The sequence below is a fragment of the Anas platyrhynchos genome, chromosome 24 (assembly GCF_047663525.1).
Source record: "Anas platyrhynchos isolate ZD024472 breed Pekin duck chromosome 24, IASCAAS_PekinDuck_T2T, whole genome shotgun sequence".
Classification (NCBI taxonomy): domain Eukaryota; kingdom Metazoa; phylum Chordata; class Aves; order Anseriformes; family Anatidae; genus Anas; species Anas platyrhynchos.
In genome coordinates this window covers 3,549,851-3,576,599 of record NC_092610.1, presented here as the reverse complement: position 1 = coordinate 3,576,599, position 26,749 = coordinate 3,549,851, and the positions used below count along the sequence as shown (strand labels likewise).

General features: G+C 44.1%; 3 protein-coding genes across 4 annotated transcripts; all 3 read left to right on the top strand.

The window, feature by feature from the left end:
• The first annotated feature begins 46 nt into the window (after window positions 1-46).
• Window positions 47-7,788, top strand: GJA9 (gap junction protein alpha 9). 2 transcript variants are annotated; one of them, XM_072027523.1, is made up of 2 exons: window positions 47-4,344; window positions 6,054-7,788. In XM_072027523.1, exon 2 carries the CDS (start codon window positions 6,075-6,077, stop codon window positions 7,623-7,625), a length of 1,551 nt encoding a protein of 516 aa, XP_071883624.1. In that variant the 5' UTR covers window positions 47-4,344; window positions 6,054-6,074; the 3' UTR covers window positions 7,626-7,788. The 2 variants fall into 2 exon arrangements, with proteins under 2 accessions (XP_071883624.1, XP_027299639.3); XM_027443838.3 differs by lacking the exon at window positions 47-4,344 and adding an exon at window positions 4,379-4,772.
• Window positions 7,789-8,979: 1,191 nt separating this feature from the next.
• Window positions 8,980-14,498, top strand: MYCBP (MYC binding protein). The gene is made up of 5 exons (XM_027443848.3): window positions 8,980-9,136; window positions 9,295-9,367; window positions 11,046-11,094; window positions 12,001-12,130; window positions 14,400-14,498. Exons 1-5 carry the CDS (start codon window positions 9,122-9,124, stop codon window positions 14,442-14,444), a joined length of 312 nt encoding a protein of 103 aa, XP_027299649.1. The 5' UTR covers window positions 8,980-9,121; the 3' UTR covers window positions 14,445-14,498.
• A 1,623-nt stretch (window positions 14,499-16,121) lies between these two features.
• On the top strand, window positions 16,122-26,494 carry RRAGC (Ras related GTP binding C). Its single transcript, XM_027443842.3, has 7 exons — window positions 16,122-16,443; window positions 18,771-18,974; window positions 19,651-19,850; window positions 20,687-20,801; window positions 22,282-22,424; window positions 23,296-23,444; window positions 24,478-26,494. Exons 1-7 carry the CDS (start codon window positions 16,171-16,173, stop codon window positions 24,627-24,629), a joined length of 1,236 nt encoding a protein of 411 aa, XP_027299643.1. The 5' UTR covers window positions 16,122-16,170; the 3' UTR covers window positions 24,630-26,494.
• Window positions 26,495-26,749: the final 255 nt, after the last annotated feature.

Below are 26,749 nucleotides of genomic sequence, written 5' to 3'. Positions count from 1 at the left end.
CCAACTTCCCCACTAGCGGTGGCAGCATCCAACCCACCAAAGCAAACAGACCCATGGGGGCTTGTGTAAATCATAATGAAGGGTAGAAGGTTTATTTCAGATCAGTTCAGGCCCTTTTTATGTAGGGTAGGGAATTGTGCAGAGCTGTCTGCTCAAAGAGCACGCAGGTGGGCTTGGGGTGGTGGAATCGGAACTGTTTGGAAGGGTCCCCAGCAGATCACCAGGCCCACACTGGATGGGGACAGGGAGCCTGGGTGGGACGTCTGGCAGCCTGTCCCCTCACGCCCTGTCAGCTTCTGCCACGTCCCTGGGGAGGTCCTGCCCTCAATTGATTATCCCCACTGTAAAAAAATTCTTTCTTATATCAGGACAGAACCTCTCCTGGTGCGGCCTGTGCCCATTGCCCCTTGTCTTCTTGTCTTCTCCACCCGCCTCGTGGCTGCCCTCCAACTACAGGAGCCCTGCACTGAGGTCCCCCCCGGGCCTGCTCCTCACAGGGAGGCCAGACCCAGCCCCCCGGTGTTAGCAGCAGGCTTTTGGGGGCCGCTTCCAGCCCTGTCGCCCAGAGCATTCAGGAAGGTGGTGAGCAGTGTGAGGTCCAGCAGCAATCCCTGGGGTCCCCCCCTGACAGGCTGGGGTAAAGCCATGGATCGCCCCCCTCTGAGCGTGGCCTCTCCACAGACCCCCCAGCCAGCCCCTATCCCACCAGTTTGCCTACAAAAGGGAGCCTCAGCTGGACGTCAGCTTGTTTGTCACCAGATTGCACCATTGGATTTTTTGGGTTTGGTGCAGGGCCCTGGTTGCCTCCAGATCTGCCAGGAATTTACAAATGAGTGGAGGACTTGAAGAGCTCCTCTTATCTGACTGCTGCCATTGCCCCTTCAGTTTTTGGTGTAGCCTTACTCCTTGCTCTGGTCAGATTTATGATTTTTTCTCTTTGCCTTTGCTATTTTGGTGGAAAAACAAACAAAGAAGCCAGTTTTACTGAGTCTAGTGCAGGCTTCCCTCTTCTATGATTTTCAGATTTCCCTAGGCATTGGCTTCTTGCTGTATCAGACTTCTGCCCAGCCCCATTTCTTATAGGGTCCAATTAACTGCTTTATTCACTGGGCTGCAGCTGGACAAACGGCCACGTGCACGGTGAGCAGCAGCCCTGCATGAGCAGTGAATGATCTTTGCTCACCAAGGGAGAGCTCCACACAAATGCACCTTCTACAATGTCTTCAGGGAAAAGCGGTTGCCTTCTCTTTAAACGTGCTGAGGCACATCAGATTGGGTATTTCTCGGTTGTAGCAATGGGGTTTAAATACTGTCAACTTTGATCTACAAAATCGCTGTGCAAGAAATTCCTAAACAGTACTAAGCTGGTTTTGAGCATTCAGCATCTTAGCAGGGAGTGTTTTGTGAGTACAAGCACCCTGCTTGCTTACAGGAAGCTTTTTGCAATATAGTGAAGAGCTTGAGCAGCAAAAAAAGGGCGTCCTGAGTAGAAATGTTGCATGAAATCTAAGCTTAAAAATAACTAGTGACCAAAAAAACACCTTAAACCTTTTGGATAAAAGCCAGGGCATCTTCAGAAAGATCCTCTGGGAAAGCAAACCCACAAGTCTGCACCTACTAATTCACACGTATATCATAGCAATAAAAATTGATTCTATAACCCAGCACAGAAAGCAGACAGAGATCAAGAGCTGTGCCTCTCTCTTTATGTGCTATTCTGTGATCTGCCTCCAGCACTGCTGGATTGTGCAATCATAAAGACAATATTGAGTAGTGTGGTTGCCCAAATTTCTCATTATCATTTGTGATCCCGATGTCAGTATTGAATGAGACTACAGGAGTGAGTCTGCGTCGTCCCCCAAGCCTGTAGGACACGCCGCTGATGTCTGTGCCTCTCGCTATCCAGCTGGCCGTTGTGGGTCAGACAAGTGCAGTAGAAAATCAAAATCAATTGTACACATAAAGTGCACATTATTGACGAGTAGGAATGAAAAGGTCTGATCTTAGGAGAATATTTCCACGGCTGAATGATTTTTATGGTGTTTGACCCTGAGCTAAGAAAACATAATTTAGTAGGCAGATGAAATTTGGAGGGTATTTTGCAGCAAAACCAACTACAATAAGATGTGGGTGATGTAGCTGCTTGACCTGGGAGAAAATAGAGTATTCTCTCCTTACATCACTGCTCGTGTTGTTGCTAAACACTGAATACTGGCAGGACAGTCTGTGTAAATATTCCTATCTGCAAAATATCTGGACTAAAGTAAAGAGCAGCATATCGCTGCCATAAAATTGCCATCAGCACTTGAATTCATTTTCCCTCCTGACCGGTCAAGTTGTCATTTGACTGAAATGCCCTTTTACATGAGATAATGCATCTTGGAACACTAAGTGCAGATTGATAAAGGTTTTCCCCTGACATAAATCTTTTATAAAACGAGGAGATTCCCCAGACACCATAGCTCAGTCTCTTCTAATTCTTGGCATTTTCAAACAAAGCTTCAGAATCTTTGCAGGGGGTGGGGGTGTCCATGGACCACTCGGATGGGTTAGGAATCTTTTGTACCAATGGCAGAAAAATGCTTAAAAACCTACTTTAAGTATTTAATAGAAATGGCTGGCTGGAGACCAATCGCTTGCCAAAACGACTGAGTACTTCCAGCAAGCTGTCATTTAGCTATGAAATCGGACATGACCTATTGACTGCTCCTCAGCACCAAAATTAAAAGATATTGATGAGCGTCGGAGTTTTCAGCAGAGGAAGTTTATGCATCCTATACAGGCCACTTGTATTGGCGATACACTTTAGCAGGGCACTGATCAGAAAAATCTAAAAGAGCATTATAGTGCTAGTTATACTTCTCAGCGAATATTGATCCTAGAGCAGGAGTGGCATCTTCATACCAAGCATGCATAACAGGTCCGAATTTTTGGCTACTGTGCTGCTAACACGAGCTCCAGGAAAACCTCTGTACACAAAGCAAGCATATTTCTTTCCCTAGCTTCCCTTTTCTAAAATGAGGTCTCTTCCTCTTCCCTCTTCCAAACATTTTGCTTGCATTTACTAAATTTTGAATGGGTATCACCTGCTCTGTTTTTACAGGCTAGATATAAACATCACTCCATCTTCAGTGTGTCTGACAGCTAGACTGGGGGGGTAGCAACTTGCTCCTGAAAGGAAACACCAAGTTATACAGGCTGGGAAAATGGAGTAGCAGTTGTAATGTTCAGGGGCGTTTAAAAGAAGTCAATGCGACAAGAGAGGCGGCATGGGGAAAATAAATGAGGGGTCAGGGATCATGGAATATAAGGACAGGTGCCGTATGTGAAGAAGGAATGAGTTTGGAGCTGCCCAAAGTACTGTTCTCTGTTTTGTTTTGTTTTTATCAGGAGTGCAGCACTAAGCTGTTACAACAGAAGAGATTTTCTGCAGAAATTTACACCGCATTCCTTTGGGGAGGATTTACATTCTTAGATTTTGCATAGCCAAGCTGAATGTTGCTATTGTGATATGTAAACTCTAGCTTGGTTGTAGTTCGCCTTTTTATAACCGTGTATTAAAAGAATGAAAAACAATGCTGGAAGATAACTCCAGTGCTTTGACAGAAGCAGCCACAGAAAATCAGTATCGATAATTATGCCATTAATTGACCGAGTTAATATGGCTGCTGTGGTAACATAATTTTTCATAAGTAATGTCTTATGGGATTACAGGGATAAACCATCTTCTGTTGGTCAACAACTATTTCATTTAAATCGATAAGGGGAAGCTTTTTTACTTGCTGGTTTTTGAAGGCATAAAGAACAGAGTTAATTGTGGGGCACTAATGCCATGTCATAAGTGCATCCGTGTAGTGACAGAGCTCTTCTGAAATTCCAATTTCAATTCAAAATAAGCAAGTTTCCTTTAAAAACCAAAGCAAACCACAAATGAATCAGACAACAAAAACCCTCTGCCCCAAACGACCAGAGGTAGTATTTTGTCCTGATGGTCTGAGCTGTAGCCTGTGCCGCTCGGGACCTCTACATCATTCATCAAACCGATGAAACTCCATTCCCAAACACCAAAGAGAATGAAATTCTCCTGGTTCATCACAGTAAGTCTGCCTGATGTCTTTGATCACCCGTTTATCCCATACCCATCACCAAGGCTCCTTGTTTGACCACACTGTGCTCGGATGCAATGCAAAGCTTGAAGTTGTCGAAACCAGGACCTCAGCATTTCTGCTGTAACTGAGGTCTCTAAGACGTTTGATCGCTCTGCCTGAAAGGACTGCGTTCATGGTGCAAAGCCTGCCTATGCCCAGCATTAGAACAAGCAGCGTTTCGTAATCAAATTAATAGGTAAGGGTGTGGGACAGGGTGGGGTGGCCTGGGGTATTGCTTTCTTTTTTGCTGTTTACTTTACGCTGAGATGGTTCTTAAAGCTTGGAAGGTGCTGGAGAGGGGCAAGGGAAGATCGCCTGAAGGAAGTCTGAGCAGTGGATTTTATTTTATTTTTTTTTTTAAATGTGATTTTTCCCTGTAGATGTTAATTTAATTACAGTTAAATTATGCTTGGAGCTGTAGCAGACTGGCCAGCAGATTGATTTTCTCCTCCCTCCCTAGCAAGTATAAATTCAGTGTGCAAAGCTTGCAGTCCGTCAGTTGCTCCGGTAGTGAACTAAACTGTTTGTAATGTGAAATTCGCTCACACGGATGGAAGATGTCAGGGGTTGTAACTTTTCATTGGATGCCATAGAGCTTAATTTTACACATTTTTGTAAAGGAAGGTATGTTTTATTTTTAATGTGCTCTTTATTTGTAATTTGTTTATCTTTTTAAAATGTCTAACACCTATTTGTCTACCAATACAAAAGTGTCTTGTCATGTTTAATAGGCTGTCTTAACATAAAATTTCCTCTGTGGTTATCAGTATTGCAGCCAAGGCTTCAACATCCATTTACTTTCTTAATATTCTTATTTTACAGGGTGAATATTAATTATATATGTACTGAAAACTCTGTTAAATCATCCTTATCCTAAAAAATCAGACTATTCTCTTTTAATATAATTTAATTCTGAACAAAGTAAAGTTATATCCACGAATGTAACTGTTATCCCTGCACATACAGAAGACAGATATTTTTGTAAGTGTGTGCACCCACAGAAGTGCTGAAATGGAATTTATAATCTTGTTCTTGTAAATGCAAGGTGTGTGATTACACTTATATTACTAGTTTATCTGTACTCAGATAATAATTATTTGTGAAAATGCTGGTAGATAATTTTTGCATAAATCATTCATTTTTTATATACCCATGGACAAAGATAGCAACACTTGACACTTAGGCACTCCATTCTGTACTTCATATGCAGGTATCATTGAGAAGAGGAGAGTGATCCGATTATAGTGATTTATTTATTTGTTTATCATTTAGATCCACAACCCAAAAGCTACTGTTTGCTCCCAATTATATGTTCAAAAAATACTTTTTAAAAATTTAACAGTGCATTTTTAGTGAGATGTTTTATTCCCTCATGAGAGCCTTTGTATAACCAGTTTTCACAGAAAAACAGTAATTGGACATTACCATAACCTCAGCTGCAACACGGGGCTCAGAACACCTGAAAACGAGGACCAGAAAATATTTGTTTGTTTGCAGGGAAATAAAACCTCATTACCTTCACAGGTGTCCTAAATATAAGCACACCGCTCTCACACTCATGTCTCTTGGATGATGCTTCAAACAGCCCCCAGGTGCACAGAACCCTGCTACCACTCAGGCACCTGATTTTCCACTGACTCGGATGCAGACCTGGGTGCTGCATTTCTCGTAGTTATCTCCTTTTCAGGCTGTCTTTTACTGAGATTAGATGCAGGTGAACGATGCACTTCTTCATCTTGTAGACAAGAAAGAATAATGCCTGTAATATCAATGAGGAGTGGGTCATGTTGCCAGCTTTACAACATGAGATAGGACATTTCCCCCCAGCATAATTATTTTCATAATGCATTAAGGAAGGACTGTGGATTTTACAGTATTTGATACTTGTTCTCTCATACATTTCAGTGTTAAGATGGCAGAATAACCATGGGAGACTGGAATTTCCTTGGAGGCATTTTAGAGGAGGTCCACATTCATTCCACCATTATTGGGAAGATTTGGCTCACTATCCTCTTTGTCTTTCGAATGCTTGTCCTCGGAGTGGCAACTGAGGACGTCTGGAATGACGAACAGTCAGAATTTATCTGCAACACTGAGCAACCCGGCTGTAGAAACGTGTGCTACGATGAGGCCTTCCCTATCTCCCTCATAAGGTACTGGGTCTTGCAGGTTATCTTTGTGTCTTCCCCTTCTTTGGTGTATATGGGTCATGCCTTATACAGACTAAGAGCCTTAGAGAAAGAGAGACAAAAGAAGAAAGCTCAGGTAAGAGTGGAGCTTGAAAGCACTGAATTGGAAATGACCGAATATCGGAAAAGGCTGGAGAGAGAACTCCGGCAACTGGATCAAAGGAAGCTGAACAAAGCACCCCTGCGAGGCTCTTTGCTCTGCACTTATGTGATACATATTTTCACGAGGTCTGCAGTGGAAGTCGGTTTTATGATTGGGCAATATCTGCTTTATGGGTTTCGGCTGGATCCCCTTTACAAATGTCAGAGAGAGCCATGTCCAAACGTCGTTGACTGCTTTGTATCAAGACCGACAGAAAAGACGGTGTTCATATTATTCATGCAGTCGATAGCGACTGTGTCTTTGGTTTTAAATGTCTTAGAAATTATCCACCTAGGATTACGAAAAATTAAAATGGGGCTTTGTGGGCAGGAGGAAAACAAGGGTGGCCATGGCAATTTCTACATAAACAAATCTAAGAAATACTCAGTGATACCTCGCTCTTCTTTGGGAATACCTGCAACCCCTCCAAAAACTCTTCCTTCTGTACTTAGTGGTTATGCATTTTTAATGGAAAAGCAAACCGACACTGCCATCTACCCGGTTCTAAATTCTCCTCCCATGTTTCAGTCTATTCAAAATAACCATACAGAAAGTAGCAGCAACTACACCCATCACAATCAGGAAAATAAATTGCCGAGGAAAAGGCCAGCTACAAGCGCTTTGAATGATCAGAATCAAAATATTAGCACAAATAATGAGGCCTTGCCTAGCAGGCCTGAGACCGAAGCAAATAATTCTCAGAAAGAAGCTGATCAGAAACATTTCCTTGCTGGCACACAGAATGCAGATACAGCTCAGTGCTTGAGAAGCTTTGCTGAAATGCCATCACAACCATCACTGCAACATTGCACTTTTCCAGCTGCCAGCTTAAGAAGACAGCAAGGAATCGTTTCCTCCTGGAACTGCTCCGCAGCCGTCGAGAGTGCTGGCTCTTCCACGAATTCCCTCACAAAGAGCAGCAGCAGAAGACAAAGTGGTCTCAGTGCAAACCAAGGGCAGCCACCTTCCAAAACCGACATCAGAAATCCCAGCCGCCCTGACACTCCTGACTCCGTCGGGGAGGCGAGCTCCGGCTCTCGCCAGAGCAGGGGCTGCGGCAGCCCCCAGCTGCTCCCCGTGTCCGGGCGCCCGTCCCTGTCCAGCAGTGCCGGTAGCCGGCGTGCCCCCACTGACCTGCGCATTTAGTGCGAGCGAGCCGGTGAATCTTGCTACTCGGTGCCCAGGTAGTTACTGGAAGCTGTAATATACGAGCTATTGATAAGAGTAGCCGCCTCAGTTTGACTTTAACCAGCTCTTTCACGGAAGTGAAAATAGAAGTTGTGTAGCCCTTTGCTTATTAGCTAAGTAACTTTTAAACAGTCTGCTTCTTGGCAATGACAGGATGGCTTGAACCTCAGTGCCGAACATCTACGTTAACCCCCCAGCTCAACAGGGTTACTTACATCGTATAAATCCATGGATTAGGAAGTCAGGACTAAAATTACAGCTGTACCTAAACCAGATAAAAGCAGAAGACAAAATTACAGTCTAAAAATGTATTTTACAAAGACCAGTAAATGCAATTAGGCTAAAGAAAGCACTAGAACACCTGAGAAATACGAATTTTCAATAAATATGAATTCTTAATCTTATTCTTAATCAATAAATTGAATTCTTAATCTAAGAATTCAAACATAGTTGATAGCTCTTTGAAGGACGAATGTCAAGTATATTCTGCTGTTTAAACTATTAAATAGAAAAATAACAAAATACTGGACGTTTCACTTATTCTGACTCCTCAGTACGTTTTATTTCAGTGTATCACCATCGACTTCTTCAGCAGAGAAATCATCGATTCTCCTCTTTTGGTGTCACAGCGCACGGACACCACGCTGTGACCAGGTCAAGGCTTGACAACCTCCCCAGGCCACAGGCCTCCCCAATTGTTTTGGTGTCAATAATGCTCTTTTTGGTGTCAGTAATACACTTTTTGATGCTGGTAACACCCTTTTTGATGTCAGTAGGAATCTTTTTGACTTTGGTAACAATCTTTTTGATGTAACACTCCTTTTGATGTCATTAATACTCTCATTGACGTCACAGCGTGCAGACACAATGCTGGGAGTAGGCCGAGGCCCCAGGCCCCAGGCCTCCCCAGTCTTTTGACATCAGTAACGCTTATTTTGATGTCAGTAATGCACTTTTTCATGTAATTAACACTCTTTTTTTTCTGTCAGTAACACTCTTCTTGACATCACAGTACACGGACACAACACTGGCACTAGGCCGAGGCCCCACAGCATCCCCAGGCCGCAGGCCTCCCCAATGTCATTTTGACATCAGTAACCCTCATTTTGATGTCAGTAATGCACTTTTTGACATCATTAACACTTTTTAATGTCGGTAACACTCTTTTTGACGTCACAGCATATGGACACAACACTGGGACTAGGCGGAGGCCCCACAGCCTCCCCAGGCCGCACACCTCCCCAGTGTCACTTTAACATCAGTAACCCTCATTTTGACACGATTATAATTTTTTGGGGGGTTGTCCCTAACACTCCTTCTGACGTCATCAACCCTCGTTTTAACGTCACAGCGCCAGGCCGCCCCTGGGGCGTGTCTCCAGGCCCTCGTCGCCATGGCAGCGGCGGCCGCCCCGGGGCCGTAAAGGAGGCGGGCGCAGGCGCGCGGCGGGGCCGATGGCGCATTACAAGGTAGGGGCAGCGCGGACCGGCCCCGGCGGAGCCCGCCGGGGGCTGCCCGAGGACCGGGACCGACACCGGGACCGGCCTCGGGCTCGGCGGGGTGGGGGCCGGGCACGGGCCCGTCCGTCCCGCCCCGCCGCGCTGACCGCCCGGCCGTCCTCCCGCAGGCCGCCGACTCGAAGCGGGAGCAGTTCCGCCGCTACCTGGAGAAGTCGGGGGTGCTGGACACGCTCACCAAGGGTACGGGGCCGTGGGGGGGTGCTGGGGGTGCCCCTGAGCTGTGGGGGGGGGTGCTTGGGAGAGGAGGAGCTGCCCGCAGGGAACTGTGCCAGGAGCAGAGGGAACGGCCTCGAGTTGTGCCAGGGGAGGTTCAGGCTGGCAATGAGGAGACATTTCTCCTCAGCAAGAGCGCTCAGGCGTTGGGACGGGTTGCCCAGGGAGGTGGTGGAGTCCCCGTCCCTGGGGGTGTTCAGGGAGAGGTTGGACGTGGTGCTGGGGGACAGGGGCAGGGGGTGGTGGTGGGGGGCGGTTGGAGCAGTTGGTCTTGGAGGGCTGGAAAGGGTACATCCTGTGAGGGATGTACCCGGAGGTTTGCCCCAGGACTGGTTAAAGGTCCCTTCCTGAGCAGGGCTCGGATCTTCTCCTGAAGCTGGCCGGTAAGCTTTCAGAGAATCATTACAGTTGTAAAACCCCCTGAGACCATCCAGTCCTACCACCCCCTTACCACCAATGTCACCCTCTAACCCATGTCCCTAAGCACCACGTCCAGCCATTGTGGAGCTGACTTGGTATCAGAACAGGGAAAATACTTGTGCTCCATTGAAGGATGCCTTGGTTTTCTTTACGGCTTCCTCTGACTTCTGAATTGTTCCCGAGAGCCTTCTGGCAGTGTGCTGATGTTCCTGCCTGACAACGCTCGCTGTTTGAAGGGTGAACAGCAGATCCGTGATGGGAGGGAATGGGCTTCATGCTGAGGCTCCCCGCCGGGTGCGTGGGTGCTGTTTGGCTTCCTGTAGGTGTGTTTGTACTATCGCAGTTTGAAGCACGCTGTGCAATAGCAAAACAACTCTTCCAAGCGCTGTGGCTTCTTGATTTTGTTATTAACTTAGGTGCTTGGTGTAAAAGCTGTGCAGTTCGAGCACCTGAAACTGGGAGAGGGGCACTGAAGTTCCCTGCAAATACTGCTTGGAAAGGATTTATGAAACCAAACGTCTTCTATGGACGTGTGTGTGCCCCTGTGGGTGGGTAGGGTGATTATATTTGGAAACTTTCTGACTGCTAATGGGGCTGGGCGCCCCAGATACAGTGTTGGCATACATATGGCTAGTTTTATTTAAGCTGTTAGGGTACTGCTGCTTGTGCTGAGCCCTCTGGTGCTTTGTTGTCCACAGGAGCCCCAATCCATGAAGGTTTTCAGTGAAGTAAGGAATTTAATCACCTACTCTGACAGTAGCCTTTTAGTTCTGGAGCTGTTTGGAAGCTTGTTTTAATGCATAAAGTTACAGAAGCGCTGATGTTGTCATGCAGCTATAAGTCATAGCTGAAGTAGAAATAACAGCTAGTAAAGGGAGAGTCTCAAAATAATTAGAAGTCATGTTTCTCTGATGAGAGCCAACACTAGGCTTGTGTGTGGAACATGTCAAACTTGTCTAGGTTTGTTTTCTGTACTAGAATAGTCAAAGACTGGTTAGGGGACCAAGAAGCCCCTTCTGGGTAGCTGTTACCATGTGGGATGCTCTGTTCTCTCCTGTACAGCTCTACTCTTAACATCAAAGGATGTAGGTGAGAACTTTCTTAAACAGAAGAAAGTGCTATAAACATGGCATGCAATACTTATGCCTACTGGCTGTTGGTATGTGTTTTAAAAGTAAAGAGTTGCATGAACTTTTTGAAATTGTTGAATATTTTCTGTTTGCAGTGTTGGTAGCCTTATATGAAGAGCCAGAGAAACCAAATAGTGCACTGGAGTATCCTTTTTCTCTTCTGTGGAGTGCTGCTGGGGACTTGCCACGCAGCGTCAGTGCTGTTTCGCACTTGCAGATGAAGTGGAGAGACTTGCTCGGGAGACTTAAACTCAGAATGTGCCTTTTCTAGGTGATTTTAGTTACTACTAACAGTCTTACAGGTGGCTCTTGATCCACTAAGACAATATATAATAGACAATTGGAAATTCCTTTGGTGCTAAACTGCTTCCAGTAACCTTAAAACCACTGGCATTTTCCAGCGTTTCTGGCTGCAGTTTATTACCAAAGCATTTGGTAGTATTCACAAGCTTGTGTCAGATTAGCTCTCTGACAAGTCTTCAGACAAGAATAACCAAATCTGACAGGATTCAAGAGAATCGTGTTCGTCAGTGTGTCAACATTTATGAAATTAAGTTACAGGCTACTACAAGATGACCTGCAATGTTAGAATTGATTACTGTATCTGTGGCTTCTGAAGTCTGCTTCTTCACACTGCCCCTTCTTCTAGTAGTACTTGAGTACGAGAAGGTAAAGAAAAAAGTTAAAGGCTTTATTTCTTGCTGTTTTGTAGGTAGCCTACCTTTTTTTTTTTCCTTTTTCTTTCTAAATGTTTGAAACACAAATTGAAAAGCTACCATATTCTGCATTTCAGAGGAAAGAAAAGGTTGGTGTAGCAAAATGTGAGCATCTCATACGTACAGATGTCACTTCTTTGTGTGATATACCAATGAACTTGAAAGGCTTTCATATTTTTGGAACTTTATCCTGTAGGATGAAAAGCTCTGTAGTAATCAAAGTGGTTTAATGCAATTTTGGTCACGTTTATTGCATCACTAACTTTTAATTAAGTGTTAAAATTAAAACAGTTACGCTGTCTAATGGAAGAAATACTTAACATCCAAATACCAGCTTTCTGAAGCATCATTTGGGAGCTTCAGCTCCTGAGAATCCAGAAATAGAGGCACTTCGCCTGGAAGTGGCAGAGATGAAAGAAAAATACGAAGCTGTGTTGGAAGAAAATAAAAACCTGAAAACCAAGGTAAAAGTCTGTCTGGTATTCTGAAGTACTTCTGCATTCCACAGGCAGATACTTTGAGGTTTACAATACAGCTAACTTTTTTCACTAGAATAACTGATAAATGTTGTTAACATTGTTTAGCCTTGGGGCTGAGGAATGCCAGCTCATTCCTGGTAGACTTCTGTGTAGTAATTGTTTTGATGGGAGACTTGCATTCTATAATCTAGCTTTACTAACTAGAGAATTTACTTTGTAAAAAATATATGTATGAAGGCTAATTCCCTATTATCACTCAGTCCTATCTGGATATTTTTGTTGCCTGATACGATGTAGCTTAGGCTTCCATAAGAGCTTTGAAAAAGAGGATGGTGGTGGGAAGCCAGTGTATCTACTGTAGAGGCTTTTAAAGGGCTAACTGAAGGAGGAAAATTGTGTGTTAGTTTTTGTATCCTGGTATGGATTTATACATGGCAGGATTTTACCAGTGGAGGTCACTCTTATCACGTTGAACATTAACTTGCCCTTTAGTTAAAACAGCTCTGGTACTCCTGCATCTGCAAGGCTCTAATGAATGCAGGGCTGTTCCTTAAGGGGTTCCTAGGCGCTCTAAAAGAGCTCAGAGATGTGAACAGCTTCCCTTTTAGATGGTAATGACTGTAAAGTGAGCAAGAAGTTTCAAAGTAAAACTGTGAGAACCTTAATGAGCTAGTGGCAGGGCTTTAAGCCACTGTGAGCTTCCATGTCTTTGTCTGAAGGGGATGGTTCTTCTCTCCTGTGTGAACATCCCCATGTTTGTTCTTGTGTCCTAAACAACTACTGCTGCTTCCCTTCTGGGAGAAGGGATCCTTGGGCATTACTCCCTCTTCTGGAGTGTCCACTTGCTTACCCAGCAATTCTTAGCTAGTACCTGCTGAGTCCTTGCAGCTACGTTTGTTTATGCTTACTAGGAAATACAGCAGAGTATCCTGCCCCCTCTTGTGGGAGTGGCAGCAGACCAGCAGTCAGCTTGCTGTAGCTGAGTTGAAAATGCAACTAGTAAGTGGACGTGTGAAAGCAGAGGGACCTGGGTCTCTCTTAAAGAGGTGTTGCTAAAACTTCTTTCAGGAAAGCAAGCTCTCCATAAGCCAAATTGTTTACTTTAGTTGTACTTTGTCCTTCTTTATCTTCAAATGTTAACTTTTATTTTATGTTTTCCATTATTAATGTTTTTATCTTTTGTTCCCTTATTACCTGTCATTCTGACACAGTAGAAGTTGCATGGATGAACTCACACGGATGTTCTCAGTAGGGAAAACTGTTAGCTTTATTTTCAGCATTCCTCTAGCATAAAATACACCCCTCTAATTGTGCCCTTATTGGTAACTTCAGTCATGCCTGAATAAGTGTTTTGCTGCTGTGTTAATCTGTGAAGAGCTGTTCTTTTCCTTAAGCTTACTGAATGTTATGTATTTACATGGGGATGGGGGCAGAAATGCAACAGTTGGGTCCTTACAGGAAAGAAATCTGATTTCAGGTTTTATACTGACCATCTTGTGTGGTAAACTCTAGAAGAACATGCTAGAAATGCTGTTTTTGTGGTTCTTGTTAATGCCACAGTGGCTGCTGTAAATCAGTATTGCTACAAGGGACACGATGGTATTTTAATTTGTTTTGATGTATCGATTTTTAACCTACTTCACAGTTTGCAGGATGAGGGGTAGAATCTTAAGTGAGGCATATTTCAGACTCAGTCCTGGCACTCGAACTGTTTTTGAAGCATGAGCTTATCTTTTATGTTACCGAGGTCAAGTAAACATCTTCATGTTTCTTTGGAAATAACTTTCCAAGTAAAGGTCACACTTTAATGCATGGCTGCCTAGGCCATGCCTTCTAGAAAGAATAATCAAAGCTAGAATTATTTCAGAAAGTGTTTAGATACCCTTGCTATGAGAAAAAATACTTAATTATATATCAGTACAAATCAAAACTTAGGAGGCACTGATCAATACCAGCTGCTATTTTAGATTAATAGTACTTCATGAGACCTAGAACAAGATACGGGGGGGAAAATGAAAGTGTACTTGAAAAGCCCACTTCTTACAGCTGTGTGATTATACAATGCAACAATGTGGTGCTTTGAAGGAAGGGTTCTTTTGTTGCTTAACTTGAAAATGGACATGCATAACTGCCTGTGATGGATTAAAATACAGGAAAATGCAGTACTTCTAGACCAGACTGCCTTTCACATTTCTTAATGTAGAAATTGTCCCTAAGATGTTGTCCCTAACTGAATTTCTCTTTAAATCCACAGCTGGCTCAGTATGAACCACCTCAAGAAGAGAAGCATGATGAATAACAGTAGTTACTCCTTTAATGCCTTGATTTAATAAAGGGCTTCCTGAGAACCGCAGTCCTGACTCTTCTGTGTGAACTCTGCACGTCTATTTAGGTACCCGATCATCTTAAAGGAAAACAAGTGTTTTGAATGTGATTTCTTCAGCTGCACCAACAACTGATGTATTTAGACATGCTGGCCAATCTTCCTGCTTTCTGTGCTGCAGAAAAGGTTGCTGTTATGATTAACTTGTAGAGAAATGTGCCTGCCAACTTTGTGTAAGTTGCAGATCATGGTCAATGATCCCATTAAGCTGCTGATCTCTTGGTATTCTCTCAGCTGGGAGGAGGGAGGATCCAACTGTAGAAGCAAGACCTCCAAACCATGTTGCAGGCTGGTACTTGGTAGTGCAGTTAGGCTTCTGCTGAAGCTGCTGGAGGGCGACTGTCTGCTCAAAGTGGCATCGGGAATGGGTGTAGTTAAGTGAGGGACACAGCATGCTGCTGGAGCTGCAGTACCACCTGCATCATTTCATAGTGCTTCTGAAATGCAGAATTGTCCTTCACGGGAAAGATGCATTTCAGAGAGCATCATTTTTTTTTCAATCCTAAAACTAGGAACTTTAAAGGCAACTGTTGACAGGAAAAAATGCAGGGAGATAAGACAGAAGTGCAGTAGTTGTTTATGTACAAGATCTACTGGCTAGTAGAATAAGTTGTGTCTAGGATGGGTCTTGCACCTGGTCTTAGGTGTGGTGAGGTAGAGCAGAGCTGCTGAGGTCAGTGTACAAATTGAAATCAGGTGCTAATGAATGTAATGGCTTCTTACCTTGCTGCTGTACCTCTTCTTGATCTAGAGAGGACAGAAAAGAGCTAAACAAGCAGGTAATGCTGTGTTAACTCTTAAAAACAAAACAAATAAATCAGAAACCCAACATGCTGCTTCCCTCTCACCCCGGTTGCAGAAGGTAAGTTAGGATGTGTACGCTGCAGTAAGTTGCAGTGTGGGGAAGGACTGGGAGCAGTGATGCTGTAGGAAATGTGTCACAGCTATGAGGGGGTGGTGCTGCTCAGAGCACACCTGGCCCTGGGAGCAGCAGGCAGGTCAGGTGTTGGGCTGGGGCGGTTGTATGGTGAGAAAACATCAGCTGGGAGGGCGATAAGGGGCGCTTACACTTCTCTCTGGTCACCCCTCTGCTGGTTTAGCCTTTGGTCGTGTGAGCCTTAAACGGGGCTGGGACAGACTGGCAGCCCTGTAGCACAGCTTCACGCGATGGCCGAGCCAGACAGCTGCTGCCGGGCGATATTAACGAGTGGTTAACGAGCAGGGCGAGAAAAGGACCGGGCAGGGCGAGCCCCGCTCCCGGGGCGGCCGCTGGGGCCGGGAGCTGCGGGACACGATCGGGGCTGGCGCATGGAGCGCGGTGGCCACGCCCCCTGCGCGTAGCCCCGCCCACCTCCATTCACTACCCGACCCGTGGCCACGCCCACCCCACTCACCACGCCCCTCGGGCCATTCACCGCGCCCCCACGCTTAGCCCCGCCCCCTGTCCCCGCCCCTCCGGCTCACGTGCAGCCGCGCCGTCAGGTGACTCGGGTCTTGTGCCCGGAGCCACCCTACCTTGCTGCCGCCTCCCTCAGCCAATGGGCGGCGCGGAGCCGGCGGCTCAGCCAATGGGCGCGGGGCCGGGCGGCGTTGGGTTGGCGCGGCAGGCGGAGGCCCGGCGGGGCGCAGGGCGGGGGCGGCCATGGCGCTGCAGTTCGGCGGCGGGGGCGCGGCGGGCGCGGCGGAGGAACCGGCGCTGGTCGGGGGCAGCTTCGGAGCGGCGGACGCTTTCCCTAAAGACTTCGGCTACGGCGAGGAGGAGGAGGAGGCGGAGCTGGACGGCGGCCCGGGCTCCGGAGGCCCCGGAGGCGGCGGCGGAGCGGGCGGGCCCGGCGGCGGGGCGGGCGGGGCGGACTCCAAGCCGCGGATCCTGCTGATGGGGCTGCGGCGCAGCGGCAAGTCCTCCATCCAGAAGGTGAGCGCAGGGTATCCGCCGCTCCTCCGGGTCGGTGCCGGTGAGGGCAGGCTGCGGAGAACCGGGGGAGGCCGTCCCGGTGTGGAGAGGACCCCCCCCGGGTGTGCCCGGCCCCCCCGGTGGTCGCCTCCCCCAAGGGCAGCCGGCCCCGGGTCCGTCGCCTTCCTGAGGCGCTGCCGGTGCTCAGCGGGAGCGGCCCCGGCCCCGCCGCCGGTTCCCGTAGGGGCAGAGGCTGCGCTCCCCCCGCTGCAGGCCGCGGCGAGGTGCTGGGCGAGGAGGAAGTGGTGCCGGGAGCCGCCGGTGGTGGGTGGTAAAATACCGCGGAGCTGGGGGCGGCGGGGCCGTGTCTGCAGCTCCGGGGGTTTTGTTTGCCGGTGCTGTTCGGGGAAGGGGCTGCGGGGGAGGCACAGGGGTTGTCAGCCCGGAGCAGGGGGCTCGCCGGTTTCCCTGTAATGCGAACGTGGTCCCCTTCGGGGCTTTCTGTAAAACTTCTGTGCAGAGGAGCCTTTTTTGCATGTTGCACGCAAGGAGGAACGGCTCTGCTGCTGGTAGCAGCACTGCGCAGGCTGCGTGGTAATCCCCAGGCTGTGCTGCGCCACTGGGTCCTGAACCGCAGCCTGGGACTCCTGCCTTCGCTGGGGACTCGTTCCTTTCCTTAGGCAGGGTTTACAAATCGTTCTGGAGCTGTTAGAAAACGTTTACTTTGTGTTTTGAAACACAGACAGGGCTGTCACTGCCCTCCAGTCACCTGTCAGTACCCAGGCCTGCTGCCCCCCGTGTATGTGCAGATGTTGTGGTGGCACCGAAAGGTTTCTTCTGAGTCTCTGGGCACGGGAATGGCAGCCTCCACAGGCTGTTACTGGAGATCTCAGTGTTATCCACAGCTGGAAGTTGTGAAACCTGAAAGCTGGAGGGAACCAGTAACCCCAAGTTGTGGCTAGATTTGAGGACTTTGCAAGTCGCTTCATAGATGCAGCCTTTCTTTTTCTTCTAAGCAAAGCTGGGAGCATCGGCTACATCACCTACACGCTGCTTTGGGAAAGGGGATGATGACATTGCTTCTCAGAGACTCATCTGCTTTAAACGAAATTCATTAATTGTGTCCTGCTCCGTGTGAGGGATGCTGAGTTCCAAAAGTGTTGATTTCCAGGATGGCTTAAAACTTCAGACCCCGAGGGATGTCTAGTCCTCGCAGTAAGGCCACTACCTGCCTAGAACTGCTCTCACTTCTCCATACCAGTGTCGTGCTGTATGAAACCTCATTCAGACCCTAGCTTCCTCAAACCTTGAGGAAGTGAATTTCTTTCCTCTTACTTCTAAAAATTTGACATATTACTTTGAACCTCACTGTGCAACCATCAGGTGTGCTGGGTGTGGAGCTGTTTGTCTTGCAGTTTGACAGAGAGTGTCGCATTCACTCTTTTTAATGGTTGACTTTTATGATGGTGTGAAACATTTAAAAGAAAAAAAGAAACAGTTCATGTAGCAGTCCTAGAGTTCAACCACCTTACTGTTTGTAGTAACTTCTGTGACAGGCAGTCCAGTTGCTGTAGCACAACATTTACTGTTGAAGCTGACAGCTTTTGTTACAGACTGCTTTGCTGTGGGCTTACACGTTTCTGTTTGTTCAGGAAAGGGCTAAAATCCCAGTGGAGCTTTGTGAGTACTAGCAATAACTGTCTTTCAGCACTGCAGCTGAACTGTTTACCAACTACCATGATAGTTTGATAGTTTTCAACATTCCTCTGGGGTACTTGAAGGGAGAGGGTGAGCAAAGATAAACCAGTCGCTAACAGCAGGTGAACTACCCAGCAGTTCAGGGCCCTAAAACAGAGATGTATTTCTGTAAGCTTACATTGTAGTGTAGCAGTGGTTCGTTTCTGTTGCACTGTAACTGCTTTCAGTCTGGTGTTGGGCATTTTGTAGAGGAAATTCTAGGGCTAGAAAAGAACAGTTCTTAAAAGCTTGTGGTTGCTTAATTAATGTGGTGGCTTTACACCTGATGCAATGTGGCTAATACAGCAACATTTCGAGATACTGTGTTTGACTTGCAAGGAAGAAAGAGCAACTGGGTCGGTGTCTTTAGGCAGTATCATTATTTAGGCTTGTAAAAATATTTAACTGAATTGAGTTGCTTGGCTCTAACAGTAGGTTATTTGCTTAGCTGATGAACCAAGCTGTCTCTTCAGCAAAAGGGAAAAGTCCCTGTAGGAAAAGCCATACTCTTCAGAGCGGATAAACCTATTTGTAAGATTCAAGTCACAGAAGTTTTAACAATCTCTTCTACTGAGGCCAAGTCAAGGCTATTGTTTGTGTTCTTTTAACAGGTGGTGTTTCACAAAATGTCTCCCAATGAGACCCTGTTCTTGGAAAGCACCAACAAGATCTATAAGGATGATATTTCCAACAGTTCGTTTGTGAATTTCCAGATCTGGGATTTTCCTGGACAGATGGACTTTTTTGACCCAACGTTTGATTATGAGATGATCTTCAGAGGAACAGGTGCTCTAATATATGTTATTGATGCTCAGGTAACTTCTTAACAATTCTTAGTGATTTGTATTTTACTTTGTGAGAGGAACAATTGGGCATCTAATAATTTGGATTTTTAAATAAGGTTTTGTGAAACCTTTCTTACGTATGAAAGGCTGTGTTGGCCATCTCACTTTCTGGTGTGTGATTCTTAGTTCTGTGAACTGCTTATGTGGAACATGCAGCCCCAGTGGAGACGGTGGAAGGGGGCAGGTACTCTGAAATACTTCACTTGTGGGAATCTGATGTGCTAAATGGTCTGAGTAATCCAATTATCCCCTTCCTCTGCTGTTGAATACTATGGAGTTCATGTAATAACAGCATGCTTCTGACCTCAGTGTCAAGGTACCGGTACTGTTAGGTATCTGTTAGCTTCTAATGGACTTAAGAATCGCACCATTGGAGAGTACCTGGTTATTGGGACCTCTTGGAGCTTACTGCTGCATTTTGCTAGAGTTGAAGTGTAAGCTGCCTTTCGCTATGAAAGCTTGGTTTGTGTAATTGCACCTTGCATAGCTAATGAAACAGTCTAAGCCACTTGGATTCCTGAATCTCCAAGGTATTCTCTTCTCCCAAACTTCTGTTTCATCACAGAAGTGAAATGAAGTTCTTGTACTGAAAGGAGTTATTGAAGATAGAGGCTTTTCATTCATTGCTGCCAAAACTTATTTACAGGATGACTATATGGAAGCTTTAACAAGACTCCACATCACAGTTTCAAAAGCCTACAAGGTCAACCCAGAAATGAACTTTGAAGTTTTTATTCATAAAGTTGATGGTTTATCGGATGACCATAAAATAGAAACTCAGCGGGATATTCATCAGAGGGCTAACGATGACCTTACAGATGCTGGGCTTGAAAAACTTCACCTTAGGTGAGTTACAAAATAGTGGCATATGTGATTGTGCTGTTGCTGATACGCCTACAGACTATGGGGTTTTAGGTGTCATAGTGGATTGGAGCAAGGTCTTGTTAATTTCTTAACGTTATAAAATAAACTGTTGAATTTTTGGCCAAATCTCAGCTAGCTACCTGACTAAAATAAGGCAGGGTAGCGTATCAGTTTCCAATCAACAGGCTTATGAATAAGCTTGCTGATAATTCAAGATCCTCTTGCATAGCTTTCATTCAGTGTAACAGGCCAAATTTGTACAAGTGGCCTGGAGAGGCAGAGGAGGGAGGACAGAAGAAGCTGTGTTCTAATACTGTCTACCACTGGCTTTTCAGTATGACTGGTTTAAAAGCTTGGTCTCTTTCTTGATACTTGGCCTGCTTTTTAAGGAATCTTTTACTGACACCTTTAAAACAAGCCAATTTTTTTTCTGTTTTTACTATTTTAATTCTTATGGGGTCTTTGATTATGGCCAGTCTCTCAGTGTCAGTGTGACAAAGTGGAAGGTCAGGAGCAGGACTTGATGAAACCTAGTTAGACATTTAACTCCTTTGCATTAAATATTCTTGTAGGCTCAGTGTGTTGTGAAAGCAAATTCATTTTATTTTTTGCTCTGTTCTTGCATCTCCTGTGGAAGCCTGTATCATGTTTACTTCAGTCTTAGAAACAAATGGAGCAACCAAAGATGTCTGTGATAAAGCATCCCAGTTTAATTACCAGGCTTGAATTTTAGAAAATAAAGCTGTAACATTTGTTTTGTGATTCTAATAGGCTCATGAATCTGTTCTTTTCTCCTTTTTTCTTCCCCCTCACCTCAGCTTTTATTTGACCAGTATCTATGACCATTCAATATTTGAAGCCTTCAGTAAAGTGGTTCAGAAGCTCATTCCGCAACTGCCAACACTGGAAAATCTACTAAATATCTTTATATCAGTAAGTGTTAATTCAACAGAATTGTAATTGAATTATGTGGAACGATGAAGCAAGTCCTTCTGCTAAGGGATGCTGGCCTTGGGAGATTCAGGTGGTTCAACAGCATTGTTGTACTCATTGTCTGCATTAGAAGTTCTGTACCAGAGCTAAACTGTCCTGGTCTGTGCTTCATCCAGGTTTCTCAAAATACTGGCAAAGTGTAGTTTGGCTTGTTGTAACTGCTGATAAGGAAGGCTTCTGCCAGCATGATACACTAGTCTGTCAAGGCGCTTAGTAGTGTGATGTAGCCGTGGTGCCAAGATGTTTTTTTTCATATGAACTTCACCTGAAACTAAACTGTCAATTTCATGTGGCCTGCAAGACCTTTGTCCTTATTTTAAAGTTTGTGTTTTTTACAGAATTTGTGACATAGAATTTTGTGCTATGTACTTTAAATCAAATGAAATACCAACCTAGGGACAAGGCTGAAGTAGCCTGTCTTTCATCTGAGTTATGTCTGAGACTGTTGTAGGCATGTGGACAACATGGAAAATTACAGTTGGGATCGAGAGGAGCTGCGTGGGTCAGATGTATCACCCCATGCTACTGTTTGAAGCTTGCTTCCCGTTGGCAGAGGACTGTAATAACCTGGCCCAGTGGATAATGGGCATGTTCATGCTGCTCAGTGCCATGAGAGTACAGTGTGGCCCTGATGCTAAAAGGATAGGTTAGATCCTTTCAGCATGCTGGCTTGATACTCACACAGGCTAGGATAAAGCAATAATGAATGCTCCTGGTGCGCAAATAGAACTTAAGCTTTGCCAGAAATCCATGGTGTATGGGTGGTTAACTCACTTAACAGCAGAAGGCTTCTGAACTTAGGAGCACATGAACTTTGCTAAAGTGCTTAAAGTTACATGTGGGATGGTACAATTGGCTGCGTGCTCTTCCTTCATCATAACTGCCATAATAAGATATTCTTCGTGGAGTCAAAAGTTTAGAAGCTGGCTTTACTGGCTCTGCATGTCAATCTACATGGCAGCTGCATCACACAGTCACTGAACTGCCGAGATACTACAACAGCGTGCTGACACGCTTTGTTGCTATGAAGTAACTCATCTCTGAACCTGGTTTATCAGGTGAATATGCAGCTCTTCTGGTGTTAATAGAACAGAAACTAAAATGCTGAATTTGGATTCTGGTAGCAGAGTAAAATATATTTTTAATTACAATCTAGTAAATAATAAACTAAAAGTAATTCTAACCAAGTCCCAAGCTTTACGTTTTGTCAGCTAAAAGGTGATATTGATAGGTGCTATAGCAACAAGGGTATTGTATTTATAAACTGTATGCTCTAGATCTTGATTCTGTTCTAAGCCTCTAAATTGGTTGTTTAAAACATTTCTTGCTATTAAAAATGTTAAAGTGTATGAATTCTGCTTGAGATTTTAAAAAATGCAGTTATTTTAAAAACTCATCCAAATTCTTTCTCTTTCTGAAGAATTCAGGCATTGAAAAAGCTTTTCTCTTCGATGTAGTCAGCAAAATCTACATCGCAACAGACAGTTCCCCTGTGGACATGCAGTCATATGAGTTGTGCTGTGACATGATTGATGTAGTGATAGATGTTTCCTGTATATATGGGTAAGTGATGAATTCTCTTATGAAAAAAAAATCCTTAAAAGTTGTAGAATAGGTTGCAAACTATGCAAATGGTGTTGGCTTCATCATCCTGCAAGATGCTATTAATTGTTTTATAGAGCATATTGGTTCTGTAAGTGACTAGAATAACATAACAGATGATTTGGCAGCTGGATCAACTATTTGTAATCATTTTTCTTCCTCCACTCACGTCTGTAGAAAGCCATTTGACATTTCAAAAAGGCAAGGGTTCAATGTAAAATATGAGTACTGCTGTCTTGTTTGGCATGGGATGGTAGTATGCAGATATGTTAGTACCTGCAACAACTGGGGTCAATAGCATACCATAGCTCCTAAGTGTGACTTGCAAGTCATGTTGCTATCAGCCTTCTTGCTATCTCAACGGAGTAGCTTTTGCCAACTTTCAGTTTGGCTCCGGTTCTTCAACTTGGCTTTTGAAGGATGCATATAGCACTTGCTTCTCCCGGTTTGTGGCAGAATTGTAGTTCAAAACACATTTTTTGAAGTGGCCCTAAAGATGTGGTAACTTATATTAGAGGTGTGGTTGTAACCTGAAAAATACAGTGCTGCCAACAAATACTGCAGAGTTTAATGGTCTATCTCTTGATGGGTCAGCCCCAGGGCTGTATAACCTCTTGTCTTTTTGCAGAAGTAGCTCTACAATACTGCTATTGCTTCTACAGTAACTGAAATAACACTAATAGTTTGTCATAGTACTTAAAACCCCATGCAGTTTTAGCTTAACACCAAAATATGTCCCCAGTGTCACAGGTATTTGTCGTTGTCATTTATCATGTAGTTACTTATGCATGCCTTACTAAATTATGCCTTGGGTTAACTCATTCTTTCTTAGGTTAAAAGAAGATGGTACTGGAAGTGCTTATGATAAGGAGTCAATGGCAATTATCAAGCTCAATAACACAACGGTCTTGTACTTAAAGGAAGTAACAAAGTTTTTGGCATTAGTTTGCATTCTTAGAGAAGAAAGTTTTGAGCGCAAAGGTAAGAGCCTTCCCTGTTTGAATGGCTTTTGTCTAATGATTTTTACCAACTATAAAATATTAACATTGCCTTAAAAGTCACCTTAATTTTGTAAAATTTTATTTATTTAATTTCATCTGGGGGTAATTTTCTCCCTTCATAGAGCTAAAATGATCTTATTTTTATTCTTGTGAATCATTGCTTGAATGCTGTCCCCCTGTTGAAATGACTCGTGTAGCTAATGAGGCCTGTGTCACTACCATCTGCTATAGTGCAGTCATTTGAATGGAGTAATGCTTATTTGTTCTGCTTGACAGGCTGCTGTGTTGTGATAGCCATATTCTCTGTTTCTTGTGTTGCGCTACAGCAACCTTTTTAACATAGGACTGAAGAAATCAGCAATGGCAGGCTAGTACAGTGGTAGGAACACCTAGCAAAGGATTTAATGTGTTGCAAGTTTAACCAGCTATACAGTTGCTTGGACTTGTAGCAGACAATTGGTATGAGTGGTCTTGCATATATTATGGGGTAGAAATGAAAGAATAAACACTAATTTTTAAGTACTTAGATAGTGATGGTGTTTACCTTAGCATTTACAGACTGTTCAAAAGAAGAAAAGCAGATACGTTTTAATAACTGTACTGTACTTAGAATCATTCAGGTTGGAAAAGACCTCTAAGATCCTCTAGTGGAACCTTTTAACTTTTAACCTAGTACTGACTCCAGTTTTACATGATCTCAGAAGTTTTACCACAGTTAGGATATGCATCGATGACACCATCAGAGTGCAAGATAATGTTGAATGTTACCTGCTCTTTAATTATGTATACACCTTGTGTTCGAAATGAGTACCTGCTTTCTAAAAACAGACAGTCTAAACAAATATTGGCACTAGAGTAAAAACTTAACTGTTAAATTTTCTGAATCCACATTTATACTGAATCAAGTAACAAAATAGCTGTGTATTGAATGAAACATACTGATTTTGAAGGTCTGACTACATACATGTGGCAAGCTGAGCACAGTTTTTCCTCTCCCCGCCTCTCCTTGACAGGTCTGATAGACTACAATTTCCATTGCTTCCGCAAAGCCATTCATGAGGTCTTTGAAGTAGGTGTTGCCTCCCACAGAATCTGCAACCATCAAGCAAGCACCTCGAATATGAAAGCAGTGACTCACAATGGCACACCTAGGAATGCAGTCTAGAGGGAAACTAAAGACATTGGATAGACTTGTCAGCTCTTCAGTCCAAAGATTTGTGGAACAAGAGAAGAGTAGTCTGAAAGCCTGAAGTATGTTTCACAGGAGAAGAGCGGCGCTAACTGTGGCACAGCAGCTTGTAACTCATGTCCGACAACTGAAACTACTGTAAAAATACTTTGAGGCCAGTGGAGTTAGAAATGTCAGTTTGAAACCACCTTTATTGCAAGTGCAGTGGTATTTCAGTTTGGAGTCCTGTTTTAACAGTCTGTCTATGACTGATTGCCCGGTCAAAACTTAAAAATGAGAGAGTTGAGTTTAATGTGAAACATCGAACAGTCACTTGCTCAACGTTTTTTTTAAATTATTCTGTAGAATGTCCAGTTTTGCTTAAGTTTAACCTCTTATCATGCAAAGCATTGGTGGTGTTAATACTTAAGCTCGTGAAAGTCACGCTTTCTGTTTTGTGAGGCTGGTCTCACAAATCATTCCATAAAGTTCTTGCTTTCCCCAGTTTGCTCAGAGTATCCTTGTGAATTCTGTACTTGTGAAGTGGACACAAGGTAGAGCTCTGTTCTAGTGACTCGATGTTTGCTTGGAGAACTGAGCTGGAGTTTTGTTTTGAGAGATCATGATACTTTGCTTTCAGACAACACTTCTTGTTACGCCCGCTTTGATGGAAGGGAAGTGTTAAAAACCAGGAATAAACTACCTGCTCTTTTTTGCTAAAACATGGATGTCATAAATCTGTGTGATTAATCCTATTCACAAAACAATTGCATGGCTAACTAAACTGAGATGTCTGCCATCTGTTGGAATATAGCAACCAGTTTCAGCCATTTCCAAATGAAGAAACGATCATATTACTGGCTTGTGACGGTAGATCTCTCCTTACCCTCTGACTGTAATCAAGACAATTTTTAGGAAACTATCTGAAGGTGTTATCCTTGAATAGTAATTAAATATTGGAGTGCCACAACCTAATAATAATAATGGACGTTTGAAGCGTGTTGATTCTGTATTGTGGCAAACAGCTTCTTGTTTGTTGCCATGCAATCTGAACAGAATTGCGTGTATTCTGATTTTGTGAATGCTGGCCGTCATATTATGGGAAGTGTATCTGAATAGTTTTCATCTAATTTATTGGTAATATTGCTGCAGATGTCATATTGTACATCAGCCTTGTTATGCAGTAAGCTCAGCTATTGGCCCATAAAGATCTTGCCACTCTTTGCCTATCCCTATGTGTGTATAGGTGTTCCGAAGCCACTGGACCAATTGACTATCCAAGTGCCACTATAAAGGTTTCTACAAGAAGGTCTGTAACCGTAAAAGATCTCTGTGACTGATGTATTTATGTGGTCAGACATAACCACAAGATTGCTTATGTGCTTATAGAATTGATTTTTATTGAACTATGTAAAAATTAACATTCATGCATTTACATTAGGGTGTATGCACATACTATGTAAATGTTTTTCCTTTGATTTAAAGCTGTTGTATGATACTCTATACATAAAGGATCTGCTCCAAAAGTTACTCAAGTCAGTAGGAGACTTGGGAATTCAAATGCTTTAGTTCCCGTCTCTGTTGGCAGTTGTCATTCTGAACCTAGGCTTAGCCCCTTTCTGGTAATGGAACTGCAGGGTTGTTTTTTTAAGGATGTGCTGTGGGCTTGTAAGATTGGGTTTTTGTGGCTTGCAAGCTCTACAACAGTGTTCAGGTACGCAAGGTGAGAGGAGAATAGGCAATATCACAGGAAGTAACAAGTCATTCCCATTTTTGTAGTGAGTTTTCCATGTTCAGAGTATGTGTTCCTCTCTGTCTTCATTCTACATGATTCTGTGCTAATAAAATGAAAAAAGATCAAACCATGGCACTATTGTTTCTGTTGGAGGGTGAGACACTTCAACAAAAGTCTAATAAAATTGGCCTATATGATTAAGCGAATAATGCCATGCTATCTTCATTATTTTTTTTTAATTTGAATATTATCTTCCCATGTGAGATTTTAAAAAATCTAGTCAACCTTGGCTTTCCTCTCAATTTAAAGCTGACTCTTTATTGAATACTCAGTATTTGGAAGATAACTCTAGACTGTAAAGGCATGTAAGTGATAAAGAAGC

Excerpts from the sequence above, each read along its gene's own strand:
- GJA9 (XM_072027523.1), top strand. The coding sequence starts at position 6,075 with ATGGGAGACTGGAATTTCCTTGGAGGCATTTTAGAGGAGGTCCACATT.
- MYCBP (XM_027443848.3), top strand. Across the intron at positions 9,368-11,045 it reads GCTGGACACGCTCACCAAGG|TGTTGGTAGCCTTATATGAA; the intron begins GTACGGGGCCGT and ends TTCTGTTTGCAG. Across the intron at positions 11,095-12,000 it reads AAACCAAATAGTGCACTGGA|CTTTCTGAAGCATCATTTGG; the intron begins GTATCCTTTTTC and ends TCCAAATACCAG.
- RRAGC (XM_027443842.3), top strand. The coding sequence starts at position 16,171 with ATGGCGCTGCAGTTCGGCGGCGGGGGCGCGGCGGGCGCGGCGGAGGAA. Across the intron at positions 20,802-22,281 it reads TACTAAATATCTTTATATCA|AATTCAGGCATTGAAAAAGC; the intron begins GTAAGTGTTAAT and ends CTCTTTCTGAAG. Across the intron at positions 22,425-23,295 it reads GATGTTTCCTGTATATATGG|GTTAAAAGAAGATGGTACTG; the intron begins GTAAGTGATGAA and ends ATTCTTTCTTAG.